The 22,261-nt window shown below is 42.7% G+C and overlaps 1 protein-coding gene across 1 annotated transcript in view; it reads left to right on the top strand.

Moving 5' to 3' along the window:
• The window catches only part of LOC311037542 (tyrosine-protein kinase JAK2-like), a 30,991-nt gene that overhangs the window by 4,179 nt on the left and 4,551 nt on the right, over nt 1-22,261 (top strand). The window contains exons 2-21 of the mRNA XM_084046747.1: nt 2,628-2,914; nt 4,753-4,876; nt 5,013-5,133; nt 6,014-6,159; nt 7,010-7,304; nt 8,438-8,551; nt 8,859-9,016; nt 9,531-9,642; nt 10,370-10,556; nt 10,736-10,860; nt 15,393-15,527; nt 15,870-15,957; nt 17,061-17,188; nt 17,595-17,733; nt 17,928-18,079; nt 18,393-18,543; nt 18,968-19,101; nt 19,408-19,597; nt 20,065-20,189; nt 20,522-20,694. Coding sequence (XP_083902873.1) covers nt 2,737-2,914; nt 4,753-4,876; nt 5,013-5,133; nt 6,014-6,159; nt 7,010-7,304; nt 8,438-8,551; nt 8,859-9,016; nt 9,531-9,642; nt 10,370-10,556; nt 10,736-10,860; nt 15,393-15,527; nt 15,870-15,957; nt 17,061-17,188; nt 17,595-17,733; nt 17,928-18,079; nt 18,393-18,543; nt 18,968-19,101; nt 19,408-19,597; nt 20,065-20,189; nt 20,522-20,694 — 2,975 coding nt within the window. The 5' untranslated portion in view covers nt 2,628-2,736. The remainder of the gene's footprint in view (nt 1-2,627; nt 2,915-4,752; nt 4,877-5,012; nt 5,134-6,013; nt 6,160-7,009; nt 7,305-8,437; nt 8,552-8,858; nt 9,017-9,530; nt 9,643-10,369; nt 10,557-10,735; nt 10,861-15,392; nt 15,528-15,869; nt 15,958-17,060; nt 17,189-17,594; nt 17,734-17,927; nt 18,080-18,392; nt 18,544-18,967; nt 19,102-19,407; nt 19,598-20,064; nt 20,190-20,521; nt 20,695-22,261) is intronic.

The raw sequence follows: 22,261 nt of genomic DNA, 5'->3' as shown, positions 1-22,261 counted from the left end.
GAGCGCTAACAAAGAGATTTACTGTTAGTAATACTAATATACAGTTTATACACAGTATTATGAGAGCGTAAAATTGACCCATTGTAACTGGTACAAGCAGCTAAAATGTATATACAAATCAGAAATTACACACACACACGCACACACACGACAGACAGACAGACAGACAGACAGACAGACAGACACAGACACGAATACTACTGATTTAAAAAAAAAACACCAACCATCGATCAAATGATGCAATCATGAAACATACACCAAGACAGGATACAACAACCGCACGCACACTAGCCTGGCATGGCCAGGCTATCTCTGCGTAGATATTAGTCTGGAATCTCTGTGTGGAACCTGCATTTCCAAGGGGTGGATTAAAAAAAATGCCTCTGGTGATAAACCCGCCCCATATTTGCATACTGGCCCCTGATTGGTGCCCCACAACTTCGGGGGCAGCGAAATCCAATCACAACTGAGCGGGGCCAGACTAATCTGGCGAGGGCTTTTTATTATTTTTGTAAAATATTTTGTTCCAGGGACCTCCAGAAGCAAAGACTTGAGTTACAAATGTTCGCTTTAAAAATGTATAAATGATATTCAAAGATTTGCACAAATGTTCAAGATCTTTCAAAAATAGCAGATCTACAAGCTCGTAGATCTGCATTTTTTGAATAGCCAAAGTATAAAGCATCAGCAGGGGTCAGTACAACATGTAAGACCCCCCCCCCCCCCGCCCCCCCACACAACACAATAAAATGATGCAAAGCTTTATCTGAAAAAGATAAATAATAATTGACAGTGCACTTGAGAGTGCCTATACATGGATCAGGACCTATGTAATGTTCCAATGGACATAGGCATGTGCCTACATTGCCTGCGCTTAAACACGGCCCTGATTGGGATATATGGGACTGAATGTGACAACAACCCCGTTCGTTCATTCTGGAAAAGGGCCTCTGGGGGAATCTCTTCTAGATTTACAGAAGTTGCCTGTGGTGATGTTACAGTAATGCTCAATGGGTCCATAGCCACACCATTCAGTCCGACTGAAGTATTTTTGGCAGCACTTGAAGTCAGGAGTTTCAACGCTTCCAGAGTCAATGAGTCTGAATGTTGTTTTGGTCACCCAGGCCAGGAGTCTCCTGTGACAAGCTGATGGTAAATCCGTCTTTACAGGACTTGCAGAAAGTGCTGGATCCAGGATTTACAAGTCATTTGTAAAGATTTGCACACATTTTCATGATTTTTCATTGAAATCTACAAGCTCATCATCTACAAGCTCATACATAGTATGGCACTCGGTGCCGCGCTATGAACTTGTAGATCTGCTATTTTTTAATAGCCAAAGAAATCTAAAATGACAGAGATGCGTTCCCGGATTGAATGGGTTAAATACAATCGCTAGGAGGTGACTGAGGCCTACATCAATGCATGTATCACAAATCCAGAAACACCCTGTTGGTCAGAGTAATGGTTTTAGATGGTACTGTACTGTCAGATAAACAAGTACTGTATGTAACAGAAAGCATGTGTGTTAACCACTGTGCTGTTTTTTTATTTTGATTTAAAGAGATCTGGGATCTGGTGAAATACAGTATAATGTACCATACACTAAACCAGTGGTTCTCAACCTTTTCAGGCCGCGACCCCCCAAAATAATGACATTTGAACCGGGGACCCCCCACCTTGATATAAGCACTTGTAGGAATTGTAGGAGTTGAGGCATTACATTTTGTTTGACTTGGTTCCACATGAAAATAGCCGATCTGCAAGCCTGGCAATGCGAGGCATTGTGAGCTTGTAGTCGTAGATCTGGTATTTTCACAAATTTGTCCTATTTCTTATATATTATTTGACAATTTGGTCAATGTTTGACTAGTGCTTGTAGTTTATTTGTTTCTGTTCTTTTTTTTAGGTATCAAAAAGGTCTTTAAAGTCCTTACATTGTCACTTCACTATCATCTAGGGACCCACCCAAAATCATGTGGGGACACATCTGTACTCTATTTTAATATCAGTGCTTGACTCACAATGGAATATAAAACACCTTTGATTAAATTGCTGAAATGAGAAAAAATGAAGTAGGCTACTGATGTCATAGGCACACTTCCTGATGGAGATAACGGTATGCACTACAATGAGTGCATGAATCTTTCTAGTTGAAATATCATCCTTGCCCTTCCCTGCCTGGGAAAATCAGCTTGCTCAGTCCCTGCATATGCCAATGGTCAATGCATACTGTATGTGCATCTTCAGATCGATTGGTCTACCCACTGAGGAGACCAAGTGGATTTCATTAGGAGAGACAGAAAGAGATCCTTTTTTGTTTTTGCTTTTTACATTTATGGTGCGGCCATAGCTGAATGCGTAGAGAGGCCACCTGGGAAACATAATGTCCCAGGTTTGATTCCCGGCCCTGGCAATGTGTCGAGGTGTCCCTGCAGCAAGACACTTAACCCCTAACTGCTCCCCCTCTGCGCTCAAATCTGACCACTTGAGCAGCCTGTTGTTGAACACAGATGCAAGCTTGACTATGCAATATAATGGATTGTCAAAATCTCTCCCTCTCCCTGTCTCTCTCCCTCCCTCTCTCTCTCTTTCTCGTCCTCATTCATTCCTCTCTCTCCTGCCAGGCGGATGTTTCTCCAGAGCCCCACATGGCCTGTGTCCTGTTAATGGACATTGCCTCTCCCGCCGCCTGTCCTTAACTCAATAGCAGCGGCCAAATCCTTGATCCTTGACATGACCCTTGACCTCGACCCTAAACAGGAAGTGGCCGCAACATGCCTGTCTGTGTGCCTTTACTACCTGGGGAAGGGCGAGGCAGGGGGTGGCGATGACGAAACAGGAAGTAAGCTTACATACCCACCTGGAGACTACATAGCGGAGGAGCTATGCATCGATGCAGCCAAAGCATGTGGTGAGTCAGACAGACGAGTTCAGGTAAACCACATGAACCCTAGTGCAGTGATTCTCAAACGTTTTCATTTCAAGGACCGCCGGTTTGTTATGCATTAGGCAATGGACTCCCAATTGATAACATTTTCTATCTCTGGGACCCCAATCTACACTATAAAATCCAAACTCAGAGGGTACAAATGAAGCCGAATGGACCCTTATTATGAGGCCATTCGGTTCCATTTGTACACTCTCTGAGTTATAGATCCGTAACTCCTTAAGGACCTCTGGGGGTCCCCCAGTTTGAGAACCACTGCACTGCCTTTAGTTTAGTCAAAAGGAGTGGACCAAGTATAGAACCCTGGGGGAATCAAATATATTTATAAAACCCACAGACTTTCACTTACATTTTAACTTTCGAAATGTAAAAAAACAAAAAAACAGCTAAAATAGTGGTGAACTTGTAGATCGGCTATTTTTGCCACTTTTGACTCTTTATGACAAAGTAGGGCATACATTTACAAAAAATCAGTTCAAATATGGAGATACAAGGTTTTTGCCCGACATCGACAATTTGCTTGTCAAACATGTGCACATGCTAACAACAGTGTTTCAATACATTTACCCCTGTGTGAATGTACTGCTGGTGTCTCTGTCACAGGCTGTGTCTGTGTCATTTCCTCCCCAGTTGTGGTCTCTCTCTCAGCTCTCATATCAGGAAGCTGTCAACTGTTGTTTCTCTGCTCTATCTCTATGTCACACACCCTTGCTTAATATTTTTCTGGTACAGATAAGAGGCAGCGACCTATCTCACCCCTGTTCCCACTTCTCCCTGTTTTTTTCATCAAGTCATGAAGTTCGATACCTGAAACTCTTTTACTGGTGGCAGTAGCTGAGTGGGTGGTCGCTCTTTTGACCCTCAGCTCGCCCCGTCTATGTGTTGAAGTGTCCCTGAGCAAGACCCTTAAGCCCTAACAGTTACAGCTCCCCCCATGCGCTCATCACAGCCATCTGCTGGGTGAAGCAGTAAGCAAGTAGTTTCCTCTATTCCACAAATTCCAATAATAAAGGATCACTATGCAAATTGGAGTAATGGTTTTCTATCATCTGTTTTGACTTAAAGGCCAAGATATAGTTAAAAGTATATAGTAAGTGCTCAGACATCGATCAACAGCAGGCCCATCGCTTAAATTCACACCTCGACCTCTTTGTTGTGCTTGAGCACACTTCTCCATTGCTCAGGGGCCCACACTGATGTGTGTGCTTCCTATACTGTATCATGTCATTTCCTGTCTACCGATGGCCTACTTAGTCACGCAGGAAACCCACCCAAAAAAAAAAGCGTCGCTCACGCGCTTTATTGTGCGTGGAGGTTTGAGTGCGACTGTTATCGCCAAACCTGGCCATATCGGGACGTCTGGTCAATGCGTTTCAATGGGAATGCACGCGTGGAGCGTCCATGTGCAGCCAGGTCTGGCGAGTGAGCCAGTGGCTGCATTCATTAACATGGAGCGGAAGGAAGTCAGCGTCCATCCGCTTATACTTGCGCGCCTGGTGGGTTTCAAGCGCTAGTGTTGTTGCTCTTAAGTAACATCTGGTTTCAGACCAGGGCCACTACCACTGGCTACAACAATGTCTCACTTTTAAGAATGTGAAATCCATTTACTCTCTTTTGTTAGGCCAGCTCACAAACCGACTATAACCAGTGATGTCGATACCTACAAACCATAGCTAAGATTTGATACAACAGTTAAGTTGTCTACATGTGTGTGCCTGAATATTTGCTGCCATCGACACATTTAAGTTCCTACTGGAAAAATAAAGTCATTTTGGATTTGATTATGACTCTCTCTCCTCCAGGGATCTCTCCTATGTACTGCAGCCTGTTTGGTCTGATGAGGGAGAGCGACAGCATGTGGTTCCCACCCAATCACATCTTTAAACTGAACCAGTCAGCCAATGAGAGACTGGTGTTCAGAGTCCGGTACAAAGTGACATGCTTGAAATAACTCAATACCATCACTCTTTTATTTAATACATCTTTCACTCTCGTCTTCATTTTGTTTTCCTTATTTCCTTTCCTCCACTCATTCAGTGTTTGTCGTTTCTTTTCTCACTAGGTACCATTTCACTGGCTGGTATAACAGTGGGAGTTCTTCCTGTGCCCATCGCTGTGGTGCGTCTAAGGGCATGGAGAGCCCCGTGCTTGATGATTGCACCATGGCCTATCTGTTTCTACAGGTGAGTTAGGGGATCAGTGTCTTGCTCAAGGACAGTTAAACACAATGCCGGGAAGGAGCCGGGGTCAAACCAAAACCCCTCTGATTCCCAGGTGTCCGCTCTACCTCCTGAGCCACTGCCACCTCAAAATAGCCTAATAATAAATGCATTGATCAGTATAGCCCAAATCTTAATCTGTAGAAAGGGACTCACAGAAGTGGCACAGGTTCTCAGGCTCCTTATTCACTCCCAATTGAAAATATGAATAGCATACATCACATATTATGGATGTTTCATCCTTATGTGCACAATCAGTAAGATGGGGAGATGTGTCTGCAATAGAGAGTTCAAGGCTATTTGGTCATTTATTCATTTGCTTTCTTCAGAAAGAGCCACGATTAACAATGTATTGTTTTATAAATTTCAGTCAGGAATGTGTAACCATGATAATAGCATCATTCAGGGCACTTGGTGATTAGTCAGGACAGATATCACAGAACTCATATCAAAGTCACAAGCTATGATTTTATTTTTTGTTGTAGGCCAGCTAACACGATTCAGCTATTACGTGACACACAGTTAGGCTACATTAATATATTTAATAATAGGTTTAATTTCTTATTTATTTTTTCTTTATTTTTTACAAATCCAGGCACTGCCCTGGTCAGTATCGCGGGAAACAAATTGAGTGTTAAGAACAATGTTTACTACTGTAACCTCACTCGCAAAATGGGAAGTGGTTCAGGGAGGGTCTGCTTTGGTGGGAAAAAGGGGAAACTACTCCCCTTGCCTGGTGTTTGTTATTGTCTTTGTCAGTCCTGTGGTGCAGAAGGAGGGCGATGCACTAGCGACTCCTACAGGTTGGTCACAAATGATGAATCTGGCGTTCCTTGTTTTGCAGTGGCGTAGTGACTTTGTGAATGGCAGGGTGAACATCCTAGTGAGCCACGAGGTCCAGGAGGAATGTCTGGGCATGGCCGTGCTGGACATGATGAGGTTGGCCAAAGAGAACAGCCAGTCACCTGTGGATATCTACAATGACACCAGGTAGGATAATACTCTGCAGAATCCTGCATCTAGCTCTCACATGTACTGTATAACACTCAGGATTCTGCAGTGTACAGTTAAATACGTTAATGGACATGTACAATTATACTTTTGGAACATACTGTAGGCTGGTGTCCTGAGGAGCCTAGTACACTGATAATTCATATAACTGTGTGTGAGTGTGTGTGTGTGTGTGTGTGTGTGTGTGTGTGTGTGTGTGTGTGTGTGTGTGTGTGTGTGTGTGTGTGTGTGTGTGTGTGTGTGTGTGTGTGTGTGTGTGTGTGTGTGTGTCTGTGTCTGTGTGCGTGCATGCGTGCGTGCGTGCGTGAGAGATAATGTGTCAATTGAAAACATGAACAGGAAATCTGATAATTCTGCCAGGGTTCCTTATGGTGTCCTATCACTACACTGTGTCCATACTCTAGGGGGTATAGTGGGTCCTTTTCTCCCCTTCCCCACCACTCCCCATATATTATTTTTAATATTAATATTATAATTGGTATGATACTTCCATCTTTAATAGCCTATTATTGTGATGTTTAGTCACTGTTCTAGTCTCAGTAGGAAGTCACTGCTGGATCCACCTCTTGCTCTCTTTCGCTCTTTCTTGTGGATTCTATATCCCCATCTGTTACTTCTCCCCCTCCTCTATACATCTCTCCCTTCTTTCTTTTTCTCTGTTCCTATACTCTACCTACCACCTCTCTCTCTCTCTTCTTACCTCCTCCCATGTCATTCTCTCCATCAACCTTTTTCTATATCGATGCATTTCTGTCCTTCTTTTACTTCATTCCACTTTTACCTCCTTTCTAAACATACACTGCCCCCTCCCTCTCTTTCTCTTGTTCAGCTACAAGTCCTTCCTGCCCAGCAGAATGCGAGATTGCATCCAAAACATGAACATTTTGACCCGTAAGCGAATTCGCCACCGCTTCAGGAAGTTCATCCAGCAGTTCAGCGAGTGCCAGGCCACGGCGCGCAGCCTGAAGCTCAAATACCTGATGAACCTGGAGACGCTGTTGCCCTCGCTCTGCTCCGAGCGCTTCCGTGTCACGGATCTGTCGGGGCGGGACGTCACCATCATCATCACGGGAAACGAAGGCATACAGTGGTCGAAGGGAACGGAAGCGGACGAAGCAGAAGAGGTGAGGACAAAGAAATGAGGTGTCATCGGACGTGTTATTAGAACCTGACGAATGCCGATCCTGATAGGCATCAGAAAGTCCTAGACCCCACTGATTTGGTTTTGACCGATATTTTGTTAAAAAGTGCAACATTTTCGGTTTAATTTGAAAAAGTTAGATTTGATTCGTTTATATTTGAGAACATTTAACTTATAAAGCAAACAAATAAATACGAAAAAAAATACAGAACGTCTTATGCTGGCTTTATACTCTTTCACAGTTCACAACGCATTGCAGTGTGACACATTGTGAGCTAGCCCTTCTATTTTCAGCATGCGACAAAGTATAACAATGTAATCCTGTATTCCTGTTGCGTTGTTATATCAGGTTCTACAATGTGTTGCCATTCTACTAGCTGCAGACTCTAGTCTTTACCAATAGATGGAGCTGCTTAACTTGACAAGACAACTGATCTCAAGTAGCAGTGACATCAATTCAACTGCATGTTTGTCTACCCACACTCCCGTCACATTGTATTTGTATGTAACCTGGAAACCAGATAAGTCTGCCAGAGCAAAAAAAAAAAAAACTAGAAAATGTGCTCCTCGGAGCACAAGTCTCCGCCAGCAGACCTGTGCTATTTTAACCAAAGGAAATCACTTACCCTATCTTTAACCATAGTTTTCTAAAAATGTTCTGATTCTTAGATTAGAACATCTAAGGATTAGAACATGTTAGCTTGGCTAACATGTTCAATCAGCCAAGCTCCAATGTTAGCTTGGCTGATGGCCCTGATGTCACTTCAAAACATGTAAACAATGTTTTGAAGTGACACACCTATTTATAGGGCTCTATTTCATCATGCGTCTCGCTAGCCAATCAAAGCACACCCTTTCAACATATTGTCACGTGTCACGTGAAGCTTGACCAATGTTAGCTCGGTGGACACGCGGAAGGACGAGAACGAAAACAATAGTCTCCTTGCGGAGACAAAAAGAAGTGCTGTCTTATACACAGTAGTGGTTCTCAAAGTAGGATTTTATATTGTAGATGGGATCCCAGAGATAAAAAAGAATCCTAATGCATATTAAACTGGGGTCCTTGAAATGAAAAAGGTCGAGAATCACTGTTGTACTGTATTGTATTGTCTCTAGGAGCTCCAGGTTTACTGTGACTTCCCTGATGTCATTGACATCAGCATCAAACAGTCCAGTAACTCGGTAGAGAGTCGCATCGTAACCCTTACCAGACAGGACAACCAGACTCTGGTAGAGTATAGACTGCTATCATCTGTGACATTATATCCAGACCTATTCTCTTTATTCTGATTTACTTTATTTTGTTGAATTTTGGTTTATCATATCTGTTGTGATATTTCTTCTTTTTTTTTCTTTACTTTACAGTACAGTATATTAACTATATTTAACAATAATTTAATAATCACTATTCTTTTCTCTGCTCTGATATACCTTGAGTTTCTCTCTGATAAAGATACAGAGTTAGTTTTCAAAATGTCAAGACATTTTCTGCCAGTACTACCAGGTGTTAAAGTGCCTGACTTATTGTAACATACAGGAAGTGCAGTTTCACTCGCTGTCAGAGGCTCTGTCCTTCGTGTCATTGGTTGATGGGTATTACAGACTGGTAGCTGATGCCCAGCACTACCTGTGTAAAGAGGTGGCGCCCCCTAGACTGCTGGAGGCTATCCAGAGCTACTGTCATGGACCCATTTCGTAAGTCAACGCACGCACGCACGCACGCACACACGCACGCACGCACGCACGCACGCACGCACGCACGCACGCACGCACGCACGCACGCACGTACACACGCACGTACACACGCACGTGCTGTTACCTATTAGAGGCCACATCACACACACAATAAAAAAACGTGTGCGCACAGCCGCGCACGCACGCACGCACGACGCACGACACACACACACACACACACACACACACACACACACACACACACACACACACACACACACACACACACACACACACACACACACACATACACACACACACACACACACACACACACACACACACACACGCACACATACACACACGCACACACACACAGAACCACACACACACACACACACACACACACACATACACACACACACACACACACACACACACACACACACACACACACACACACACACACACACACACACACACACACACACACCTGACTGACTGCAGCTACAGGTCTGGTCTGTTTCACCAACAGGATGGAATTCACCATTGCTAAGCTCCGTCAGTCTGGCAATCAACAAGGCCTGTACATCCTCCGCTGCAGCCCCAGGGACTACAACAAATACTTCATGTCTTTTGTAGTCGGGGTAAGGTCTGTGTGTATGTTTCTGGGGGGTAGCCGTGGATATTAGCCGTTAGATATTGTAGGAACTAATAAACATACGTACTGGGAGCGCACTGGTGTTTGAACAAGCTTATAGCACGATGGCCTCTTTAAAATATGGTGGTGCATGACCATTAAGAGCTTTAGATACTACTGTATAAGGAATAATGAAACAAAAATAACGTGCCTGTCCCCACTCAGTTAAGGAAATTAAAAAGGTAAAAGGGCGGTGGTGATGATGAGACAGTGATGATCAGTGGTTGTGGAAATGTAATCCCACACCTGGTTAGAAGAAATACACATTTTGTCAAAATTGCAGGTGTCTCTTTAATGCGTCCATATTCAAAGTGTCACATTTTTCATATACTTTATGTATAACATACACATGCTGGACAATCTTCTGTGCCACCTCACTCTTTCAGTGTGTCAATTTAACCACTAGAGGGAGCAAGAAGCTATGGGTTTGAAAGAAAGTGTAGCGTCAGCCAAGACTAATAAATATACTTAGAGCATTTTACCTATTTTACTAGATGACTGGCACTGGCACAGAGACACCATAAATGTCCCGATGAAAATGAATAAGATTCACGGTAGTGTCCTCTTTATTCAGCCCAGTGCTACAATTGATTGGTAATTAGGCTATTTCATAATGATTGAGTCCATATTGGCAAGCAAAATACACCTATATAACGCTTACAATCCATTTTCAGTATGAGACAATGGTGGAGTATAAACACTGTCAGATCATCAAGACGGAGTCGGGAGAATACATCCTGAGTGGAGCCAAGAAGAGCTTTGGCTCACTGAAGGAACTTCTGCACCGCTACCAGAAGGAGGCGCTCCGTTCTGATGGGTACACCTTCCAGTTCACCAAATGCTGCCCACCAAGCGCCAAAGGTTTACCCTCTTATGTAAACACGAGAGCACACACGTTACATTATTACATTTTTAATTTAATAATAATACATTATTAAATGATTCATTTAAAAATGAAAAACAACAAATATATTCAAAACAAATGAATATAATATTATTATTATTATGTGGTTCTGAACTTTTCCTTCTTCTTTCTTTAGATAAATCCAACCTGCTAGTGTGTCGGAACAGCCAAGGGTCCGAGGTCCCCCTGTCTCCTTCCCTCCACAAACATAACATCAGCCAGATGGTCTTTCACAAGATCCGCAAAGAAGACCTTGTCATCGTAAGATACCCTTCTTTGACTTTCACATCTTTAGTGTTTGGCGTGCATGCGAGTGCATATGTCTATGTCTGTGTCAGTGTGTCTATGTCTGTGTCAGTGTGTCTGTGGGTGTGTGAAGTCACTGATGATTACAGAGCTGTAACAAGCCGTAAAATAACTAAACAATGTAGATGTTCATAATGACATGTATATCATGAACTATTTGACTCTTGATGTGAAAAATGCCATGTTGTCATGTCACCTGTCACCATTTACCCAAACATTGAGAAATGGAATGGCTGGATGGTTTCTCGAGCACAAAAGCAACAGATAAAGATGATTCTCCACATGGGAATAGGAATTATATCATACTCAGATTACAACCCAAGGTTCTACCAAAGAGCAACATCGCAAATTTCACATTAATGCTCTTATTTATCACATACCTATAAATCAGATGTCATGGACCCCCAAATGAATATGTATATTTGGCTGTGGACCAAATGTTAAGCCAATCAGAGCCACTGGGTCAGGTAGAATATAGCTGGCTGAGTCACAGACATCATTTCTGATAGGAGGGAGCCAGATATGGGCACTGGGGTGCTGAGAGACAGCGAGATCCTAATGTGGCGGTGGCGTGCGCCGCGGCGGTTGTGGCGGACGCCGCGTGCGCCGCGGCGGTTGTGGCGGACGCCGCGAGCGCCGCGGCGGTTGTGGCGGATGCCGCGAGCGCCACGGCGGTTGTGGTGGACGCCGCGAGCGCCACGGCGGTTGCGGACGCCACAACCGCCGTGACAACCGCCCAAAGCGCCGCGAGCGCCACGTAGGGTCCGCCATCCGATCCATCGACCATATCTGCGCTCTTCTGGCGCAGCCCCCCCCCCCCACCCCCCCCCCCCCCGCCCCCCCCCCCCGGGACCCCCCCCCGGGACGCCCCCCCGCCCAAGGGGTGGATAGTAATAATTGTATATTTTGCGCATTTGATCCAGAGCAGTTGAGATTTCATTCGGCCATATCTTTCTGAATTTAACTTGTATTTTTATAATTGTATTTTTTATATGATCTGTAAAGTTTATATTTTCATTTGCTACCAGGCATGAATTTATTATAATTTATTATATATGTTTTTCCTTATTTTCTTTCTTTATTTACACGTGCGTAATAAACGAAGCATTTGAGATTTCATCCGCCCAGATCTTTCTGAATTTTACTTGAATTATTATAATTTTAATGTTTATATGATCCGTAAAGTTTATATTTTCATTTGCTACCAGGCATGAATTTATTATAATTTATTATATATTTTTTTCCTTATTTTATTTGTATTTACACGTGCATAATAAACGAAAATGTTGAGATTTCATCCGCCCAGATCTTTCTGAATTTTACTTGAATTATTATAATTTTAATGTTTATATGATCCGTAAATTTTATATTTTCATGTGGTATCAGGCATGAATTTATTTTAATTTATTTTATTATTTTATTTCATTTATTTACATGCGCGCAATTACACACACATCTAACTATTGGACTCAGCTCTTTGCTCTCTTAAGCTAGCTCTATAGCTCTTATCGGTCATAAGTCATATTCAGATAATGTCCTCATAGAAAGCGATATATACAAATGCAAAGTGTAAATTAATCTCTTATATATTTGCTTTACGAGCAGGGGTTCTCTCCGATGGCTTGGAGGGTCTCGGTGCGGCTGCAGAGTTCACCTTGAAATGTGTCATTACAATTTTACTGTAGCCTAATCCACAAAAGTGTGACTGACTGTTAATTCCTTGTGTCAATACATTGTGTTTTTATCACCGGTGGCAGTATTATTATTATTATTATTATTATTATTGTTAATAGACCTTGCAACATATATGTTAGAGCAACTTAAGTGCTTGCAGAACTTAATAATATAAGCACACTTATTCTCCAGGCAGACAGACAGAAACAGTCTGTCTGTCTGTCTGTCTGTCTGTCTGTCTGTCTGTCTGTCTGTCTGTCTGTCTGTCTGTCTGTCTGTCTGTATATTATGTTACGTGCATAAATTAAGCTTGGGTCATTGGTCAATGAACCTGGTGTGTCGGTCAGAAAATAACTGATCTATAAACTCACAACTCATCGCATCCTCATTCATTTCACTGGTTAAATGCAACAGACAGACAGCCAGCCGATCAACAAGCTCTGCAGCACGATAGATAGATAGATAGATAGATAGATAGATAGATAGATAGATAGATAGATAGATAGATAATATAAATATATTATACTGTAGGCTACACGGTTATAACCAAACATAATTATGATAGGCTATATTATTATATTAGGCTATTAACATTATGCAAGCTAATTATATTTACCATGGTTACGTCAATAAGAAGACAGACAGATCTATATATCTGTCTGTCTGTCTGTCTGTCTGTCTGTCTGTCTGTCTGTCTGTCTGTCTGTCTGTCTGTCGGACGGACGGACGGACGGACGGACGGACGGACGGACGGGCACATGTAAATAAATGAAATAAAATAATAAAATAAATTAAAATAAATTCATGCCTGATACCACATGAAAATATAAAATTTACGGATCATATAAACATTAAAATTATAATAATTCAAGAAAAATTCAGAAAGATCTGGGCGGATGAAATCTCAACATTTTCGTTTATTACGCACGTGTAAATAAAGAAAGAAAATAAGGAAAAACATAATAAATTATAATAAATTCATGCCTGGTAGCAAATGAAAATATAAACTTTACAGATCATATAAAAAATACAATTATAAAAATACAAGTTAAATTCAGAAAGATATGGCCGAATCAAATCTCAACTGCTCTGGATCAAATGCACAAAATATACAATTATTACTATCCACCCCTTGGGCGGGGGGGCGTCCCGGGGGGGGGTCCCGGGGCGGGGGGGGGGGCACGCAGGTGGGGGGGGGGGGGGGGGGGACAGGTGGGGGGGGGGGGGGGGGGGGCTGCGCCAGAAGAGCGCAGATATGGTCGATGGATCGGATGGCTGACCCTACGTGGCGCTCGCGGCGCTTTGGGCGGTTGTCACGGCGGTTGCGGCGGTTGACCGGCGCGGCGCTCGCGGCGTCCGCCACAACCGCCGCGGCGCTCGCGGCGTCCGCCACAACCGGCGCGGCGCTCGCGGCGTCCGCCACAACCGCCGCGGCGCCCGGATGGCGGACCCTACGTGGCGCTCGCGGCGCTTTGGGCGGTTGTCACGGCAGTTGTGGCGTCCGCCACAACCGGCGCGGTGCTCGCGGCGTCCGCCACAACCGCCGCGGCGCTCGCGGCGTCCGCCACAACCGGCGCGGCGCTCGCGGCGTCCGCCACAACCGCCGCGGCGCCCGCCACCGCCACTTTGGGATCTCGCCCCTCCTGGAGGTGCTGGAGGCCCTGGGGTGGAGGTTTAGCAGGAGCCTCATGGATGAAGATGTATTGGTCTGGCTTGGATGACAGTGGCTGTACACACACGCACACGCACACGCACACACACACACACACATGCACAGTACACGCGCACACGCACACACACACAGGCCCCTTATGGGCTTAACTCTCTTATTCATCTTCAATACTGGGATCTGGAGTGTGCAGTATCAGTTCATTCAGTTCGTTTCTCATCACTGGGGTTTGAAACAAGAACAGGTTCTCCCTCGAGTCCCTCTGTCTGTAGACTTCAGTCTAGGCTTTAAAAGTTAAGTGGAAGGTTGCTGTTGTCCCTTACATTTTGTACAGAATTATTTTTGTAGGATGAGGAACTCTATTGATGTTTTCATAGACTCCTCGAAGGCCATTTTGTTTTGTTGACACATTTTTCACAATTTTATCTTCCTGTGCAAAAATAACATTTGGTTTACACCTTTATCTGAATAAAGTGATCTATTTAGAACGAGAGTGTAAAAACTCTAAAAACTAAAAAGTGTGAACAGTAAGACAGTTGCAATTCTATGCATGTCAAACTTTTTTTTCTTCTTCTATGAATGTCTTAGATCACCACACATGTTCTTGTGAAGCAATTTTGTTATTTTAGTATGTATGAAGATGGCTATTTCCTTTCATTCAAATGAGGCGCACACCGTCAACAGCCAGCCTGCATAGTGCAGCTTCACCATCACCAGTGGTAGTGGCAGCGGTGGCCTAGTGGTTAGAGGGGCGGCCTTGATACCGGAAGGTCCCTAGTTCGATTCCCCAATTCATCACATCAATCATGAATCACCGCTGAATAGCCCTTGAGCAAGGCTTCCATGCAGGGTCCGGCTGGAAACAAGTTTCGTACTTAGTCCGACACCCTGGGTAAACAACAAACTTTGCTTTGCTTTGCTTACCACCACATTGTGATTTATGAGGCTTTGTTCACAAACTGCACATACTTTACTTACTACCAACAGCTAAAGATGGGAGCGAAGTGTTATTATACTCTATGTCTTGTTTTAAAAGATGTTTAATTAAGTTATTTTCTACATGAGGCCAAAGTGCTGTTTACCGTTTACTAGAATGACAGTCTTAAAGAGAGGATGACAATCATTTCTTGTTTGTTTCTTGTAGAATGAGAGTCTTGGCCAGGGCACGTTCACCAAGATATTCCGTGGAGTACGGCAGGAGCTGGGAGACTATGGAGAGGTCCACCACATGGACGTCATTGTGAAAATCCTGGACAAGGCTCATCGTAACTACTCTGAGGTGGGATAGGCTACATGAATGTTTGAATTTTCCATTGGGGTTTCCATTTCTTTGTATTGCCCCTGCTACATTGATTGATTGAGTGAATAAGTGGGCTGCGATTCAATCGATTGCTCAATTTCCATTTCATTCCGTGTCAGAAGTGACATGATGGATGAGTTGAGGTGAGACGAGTTAAGAAAAGGGTCCCTAATTATTTGTTTTGTATGGCTGATGTCCTGTCTTAAGTCAAACTAACACTTCGTCATACAACCATATTGCTGACAGACAATACCAGATTTTCAACTACAAAATATAAATCAGGCTTTATTTGCTTCTTTCCCCTTCCTTATCTTCAAACAGTCCTTCTTTGAAGCAGCCAGTATGATGAGCCAGCTCTCCCATAGGCATCTGCTCCTGAACTGTGGTGTTTGTGTCTGCGGCGAGGAGAGTAAGTACATGCTGACGCACACTGGAATTAATCATTCATTAGTTGCACTTTTAATACATTTAGCAACTTAGTTGTATAATGCAATGAAGTGCCTCACAGAAAATAAGACAACAAACAAAAAATATACCAGTGATATTATGATCTCATTATGATCTACTGTATTTCCAACACCAAACATTAGAAGCACAATAATGCAGAAAGATTCTTTGAATCTGTCACAGTAGTGTCTCACACACACGCCCAGTTGATGAGCTGAACTTGAAACCAGCTATTAACCACTCAGAGCGTGAAGGGATGTTCGTGATTGGCTGGCTTTAGCTGTTCATGCAGAGCAAGTGGGGGGGCATCACATCCTTTCCCTTTTGTGATGTTAATATCTTGCATGTTCATATCTAGATAACGATATGATCGTTCAGCTCTAGTGCATGCTTTCCTGTGAGGGTATAGTGAGCGTGATGGGGTGGTTTCACGTGCTGTACATGATAGAAAACACTACTACTGTAATTGTGGTATATTTTACTGATATTCAATCTCAGCGCTGACCAATTCAATCTCGGTTTCCCCCGAGACTTAACTGGTCTCTGGGGGAAACCCTGTGCTGAGTTGCTGGTGTCAAACCCAGAATTCTGTGACTCAATGGGGATCACTCTACCTTCCCAGACACACAGCATGCTACAGTAGTTACCGTTCAGTACATGGCTGTAGTGAGAAGAAATATAACCGAGCTAAAGTGCATTGTTTTAAGGGAACCTTTTGTAGAGTAGTACTTTCACTTTCGCCTTGAAGTCTCTTGCATTACTCAAGCCTGTGGAATTTATATTCTATTACCCTCTGTATCAATCAACACATTTAATAATAATACAATTTATTAATGTATTAATTATAAATTATCAAATTAATTAATGTTTTACTAAATGTGTACATTTATATATTTATTAATATTATTAATAAATATAAATATTGTATTATTTATCTACTTCTGCTGTTATTCCAGCCTCTACAATCTATAATGTACATTGTAATGTGCAGTATATTGCATGTTATGTTGTATATGAACGTACTGTAGAATCATTATAAGTGAAACGTCTCCTTATCCTTGTTAGACATGATGGTACAGGAGTATGGTAAATTTGGCTCCCTGGACACGTACCTGAAAAAAAACAAGAGTTGTGTCAACATCACTTGGAAACTCGAGGTGGCCAAGCAGCTTGCCTGGGCAATGCACTACCTGGTAAGACTGCCAACGTAAAATAACCTACACACACTGGACATTAATTAGCTCCTACAATGTAAGATCTGTCTCTTAAATCATATCAGTGGTTCTCAAACATTTTCATGTCAAGGACCCCCAAATTGATACATATTAGCCCACGGCCCCCATTTGAAAAGATATGCCAGGGATATGCCTTAAGAGAAGATCTTTTGGGGGTTAAGTGTTTTTTCTTTTTTTTAATCTTCATATTTGACCTGTCTATCACAGTTAAAAAGACAGAAATAAAAAAAATACAATTAATCCAATGAGAGGGTATCAACAGTATGTAACAGATGTTACACAGAAATCTTGCAAGCTTTAACCAGATTTTCCATTGCGGTTTCCATTTTTGCCCCCGCTACATAATGTGTACACGTGTAAACAGGAGGACAAGAGCCTTATCCATGGAAACGTTTGTGCCAAAAATGTTCTGCTGATCCGAGAGGAGGACCGGAAGACAGGCAGCCCGCCCTTCATCAAACTCAGCGATCCTGGCATCAGCGTTACTGTACTACCCAAAGATGGTGAGGCATGAAAGTGTCTTCTATAGCTGAGCAATGACTTTATAAAATGAGTTCCGTCTGAGTGTTTCAAAAACAAATGATTGTTTTCATCAACCTAATACGATCTTCCTGCCCATACCTCCACTCTTCCCTCTGTCCGACTCTCTCTCTCATTCTATCCCCGTCTTCCCTTTCTCTTTCTCCCCTCGGTTCAGTATTGGTGGAACGTATACCATGGGTGCCCCCTGAGTGCATCGAAGACCCTCACAACATGAGTCTGGCCACTGATAAGTGGAGCTTTGGGACCACGCTTTGGGAGATCTGCAGTGGGGGAGACAAACCCCTCAGCACCTTAGACTCCTCTAAGGTGAGGAAGAGGAGAAAATGTCTATCTAAGTCTATTTTTTAAACATTTAACCAATTAAAAGTATTAACAAGCTTGTGACTAAATTATAACTACATTGGATCAATAGAAGGTTTTTCCATTTCCCGAAAAGTAACACATTTTGGATGTACAACGTTTCCACAGCGACAATATGCTTTTGTGAACTTGGGAATGGCTTATGAAAAATCAAAAACAAGGTTAATTCTGCCCCATATTAGATCATCTCCCATTATGTTTAATGTATTTTGTGTTGGTAATAGTAACAATAGTTTGTTTTGTGTCTGTGTGTCTGTAGAAGAAGCTGTTCTATGTTGACAGACACCAGCTGCCTGCTCCTAAATGGACAGAGCTGGCCAACCTGATAAACAGCTGCATGGACTATGAGCCCTCACAGAGACCCTCCTTCAGGGCCATTATCAGAGACCTCAACAGCCTCTTCACACCAGGTACACACACACACACACACACACGCGCACGCGCACGCGCACGCGCACACGCACACGCACACACACACACACACACACACACACACACACACACACACACACACACACACACACACACACACACACACACACACACATTTACGTTTGAAGATTTTACAGTTTAACAAGCCGTTTTTTTTGTAGACCAAATCTCTTCACCAAAAATAGCTGCTCTACAAGCTCACAATGCGACACGTTGTGAGCTTGTAGATCTGCTATTTTTGGCCAATGTCCCCCCCAGAATATGGATGCTGGTGCTTACATAAGTGCTTATGTGTGTGTGTGTGTGTGTGTGTGTGTGTGTGTGTGTGTGTGTGTGTGTGTGTGTGTGTGTGTGTGTGTGTGTGTGTGTGTGTGTGTGTGTGTGTGTGTTGTCGTGTGCCAGATTATGAGCTGCTGGTGGAGAGTGACATGGTGCCCAACAGAACCAGAGGATGCGGCTTCCCCTGGGCCTTTGAGAGCCAGGAGCCTGCTCAGTTTGAGGAGAGACACCTCATCTTTCTGAAGCAACTGGGAAAAGTAAGGCACGCATACATGCACGCGCACACACGCACACGCACACACACACACACACACACACACACACACACACACACACACACACACACACACACACACACACACACACACACACACACACACACACACACACACACACACACACACACACACACACACACACACACACACACACAGTATGTAGCTATTTACTGATTACTTACTCACAGTGCAATGTGTATTTCACTTCAGAAGATTAACGTCTGACTTAGACTCTAAATCATTCACTTATTACTCTCTCTCTCTTTCTTTCTCTCTCTCTCTCAGGGAAACTTTGGCAGTGTGGAGATGTGCAGGTATGACCCTCTTCAGGACAACACAGGGGAGGTGGTGGCAGTGAAGAAACTGCAGCACAGCACGGCAGAGCATCTCAGGGACTTTGAGAGGGAAATCGAGATCCTCAAATCCCTCCAGCATGAGAACATTGTCAAATACAAGGGAGTCTGCTACAGTGCTGGTAAGACGGCATAGCATGGGCCCCCTAACTTATTGGCAAAACACTAAGATTTTAATGATAATTAAAATCTTTGAAACTTAGTTTTCATTGTGATACCAATAAATAGGAACTTAATGTTACTTTCATTGATCCAAGCCGGAACATAAATAAACATGCTCTGAAAATGCACGTGGCCGTCTCATCTGGCCACTTAGCACGACTGCCGTGTTAAGTGGTCAGATGGGTTGATAATGGTTTAATGGGTTGAACACCTGAACCCCAAAAGAGTTAATAAATTACGGTTATATTAATTGCAAATAACAACAAAAGTGCTTAATGTCCTTCTATGTTTTATATGTACAGATGTTTAACTAAACCCCAACATTCATGCTCCTGACATGTAGCTCTTCAAGTTGATTTGGGTTCAAGGAGGTTCTAAAGGACTTTACCTTTGTATTAACTCTTTGTTCTCTTTGTCTCTGTTCCAGGGCGAAGGAACCTGAGGTTGATCATGGAGTATCTTCCCTACGGCAGTCTGAGAGATTATCTCATCAAGAATAAGGACCGCTTTGATGCCAAGAAACTGCTGCACTATGCATCACAGATATGCAAGGTACAGTAACAGTCGTTCATATAGAAAATAACGTTGTTTGGGACAGTGGCAAAAAGCCTATAAATGTGACATATCTTTACTATATCGTTGTTATATTTTCAGAGGAGACTGCAGATTATAACACAACATCCCTGTTGTATAATTAGACAACATAGTGCATCACAATGCGTCATTGCACCATCAGAAAGAGAGAGAGTTTGCTTTCCTTGTCTGTTAATGTCTTCCTTTCTATGCCTCATGTTTACAGTACATCTTAAATAATACACAACATGACTTATGAATTAACTGTGTTCACTTCATGACATTTACGTGTTGTCGTGTCTCTCTTCCAGGGTATGGACTACCTTGCCACTAAGCGGTACATTCATAGAGACTTGGCCACAAGGAACATTCTGGTTGAGACTGAACTGAGGGTGAAGATAGGAGACTTTGGTTTGACCAAGGTCCTGCCACAGGACAAGGAGTACTACACTGTCAAAGAGCCTGGGGAAAGCCCCATCTTCTGGTGAGGAGGCATCAGTGCATTTTTATGTAATGGCCGAAGGCCAAGTTATCTAGAATGGGGTTTGTCTACATGTGTTTAGCTAGGTAAGTGATATTTTTTAAATCACTATATTCTGATTGCTATAGAGTGTTTGTTCAGTCACAGGGGTCTACCCGTCTCGTCAGCTTTTTAATAAACAGAAAATACATATTCAGGTAGCTGACAAACTTTCAGCCAATCAGGAGACCCATTTATCAGCTTCATTTTTATAGTGTTCCACTTTCAATTTTTTCCTGCTCATTTCTTTGTGTCATCACTTCCAATTTCACTTGTTTAATCTGTATCCTGTCTGAGTTCTCTATCCTTATTGGATAAAATTGGTATCCCGACCTGAACATTTATTTTCTGTTTAATAAAGAGCTGGAGAGACATGGAGACCCCTGTTACTGAACAAACACTCTACAGCAATGAGTACTATCAGAATATAGAGCTATTTAACACTTATTTTAACCAATGAAAATCACTTACCCTTCCTTTAATCACAGCTAATGCCACTATGTGTACAGTATGATGTCACAAAACAGAACCATCAGTGCAGTGCAATATGCAGAGCTGTACAGTTGTTCCGTCCTGTCATGCTTTAATATGTTGTTTAAAGGGACTACACCATGAATTAAAATAATAATAATAATATCTAATATCATATTGTTTATGTCCCTCAAACGTTTTTCAAGCCTAAATCAAGCCTCAGATATACTCATTCCAACTAACTTCTCTCTGGCTTATAAAGCACTTTCACCTGCAATACCACATTGTCATGTTTGGCACGGGGCGCTATTGAGCCAGTTTGTATGCATGTTATCTCAGGGGGACCAAATCAGTTTGGCCTGTTTTTAGACCAATTTACAGAAAACCCCAGATTTGCTGTGAAAGCCTGAGTGTTCAAACTGGGTTATTTTTGAGGATAGAAGAGAGGTAGGGGAGACCAAAAACACACAAAAAATAAGAAAAAGTTAAAATTCATGGTGTAGGCCCTTTAAATAAAGAGAATGAGCATGTGATTATTACTGTAAGTAAATAAAATGACAAGATATCACAGATGTCTCTTGGACATAAATTAGGACACATTATAGTTATCGGTAATTCTGAACTGCATGCCCACTGAGAGTGGTCCACTTCTCATTTCCACTAGATGTTTTTGGTGAGCGGAGAGCTTTTGTTTCCCCATCTCCTGACATCATTAAATTCCCTGTGCCCACATTATGCGGCTGTTCTGTTGATGCCAGAAGACAAATCTGTTTCCTCAGCAGAAAACCATTTGCATCTCCTCCAACCTGCCAAATCTCTCATTTAAATTGTAATGTACAAGGTGCAGGCACACATGGTTCTTAAAGGGAATGGGAGACAACACTGATTTAATAAGAGACTAGTGCTGTGCGGCCAGATTATGTGCCATATAACTAGCAAAACTTGAATTGCACATGAATGTAGTGCACATTGTAAAGCGCTTTTCCATTTAGAGTATAGCATAAATGTACTAGTTGTTACTTTATTAGTTTCTACATGAAAATATTTTCATTTTACGGTT

Source organism: Gymnoscopelus microlampas (assembly GCF_963454915.1).
Source record: "Gymnoscopelus microlampas genome assembly, chromosome: 21".
Taxonomy (NCBI): domain Eukaryota; kingdom Metazoa; phylum Chordata; class Actinopteri; order Myctophiformes; family Myctophidae; genus Gymnoscopelus; species Gymnoscopelus microlampas.
The sequence above is the reverse complement of the archived record's forward strand: the minus strand, read 5'-3'. Positions and strand labels throughout refer to the sequence as shown.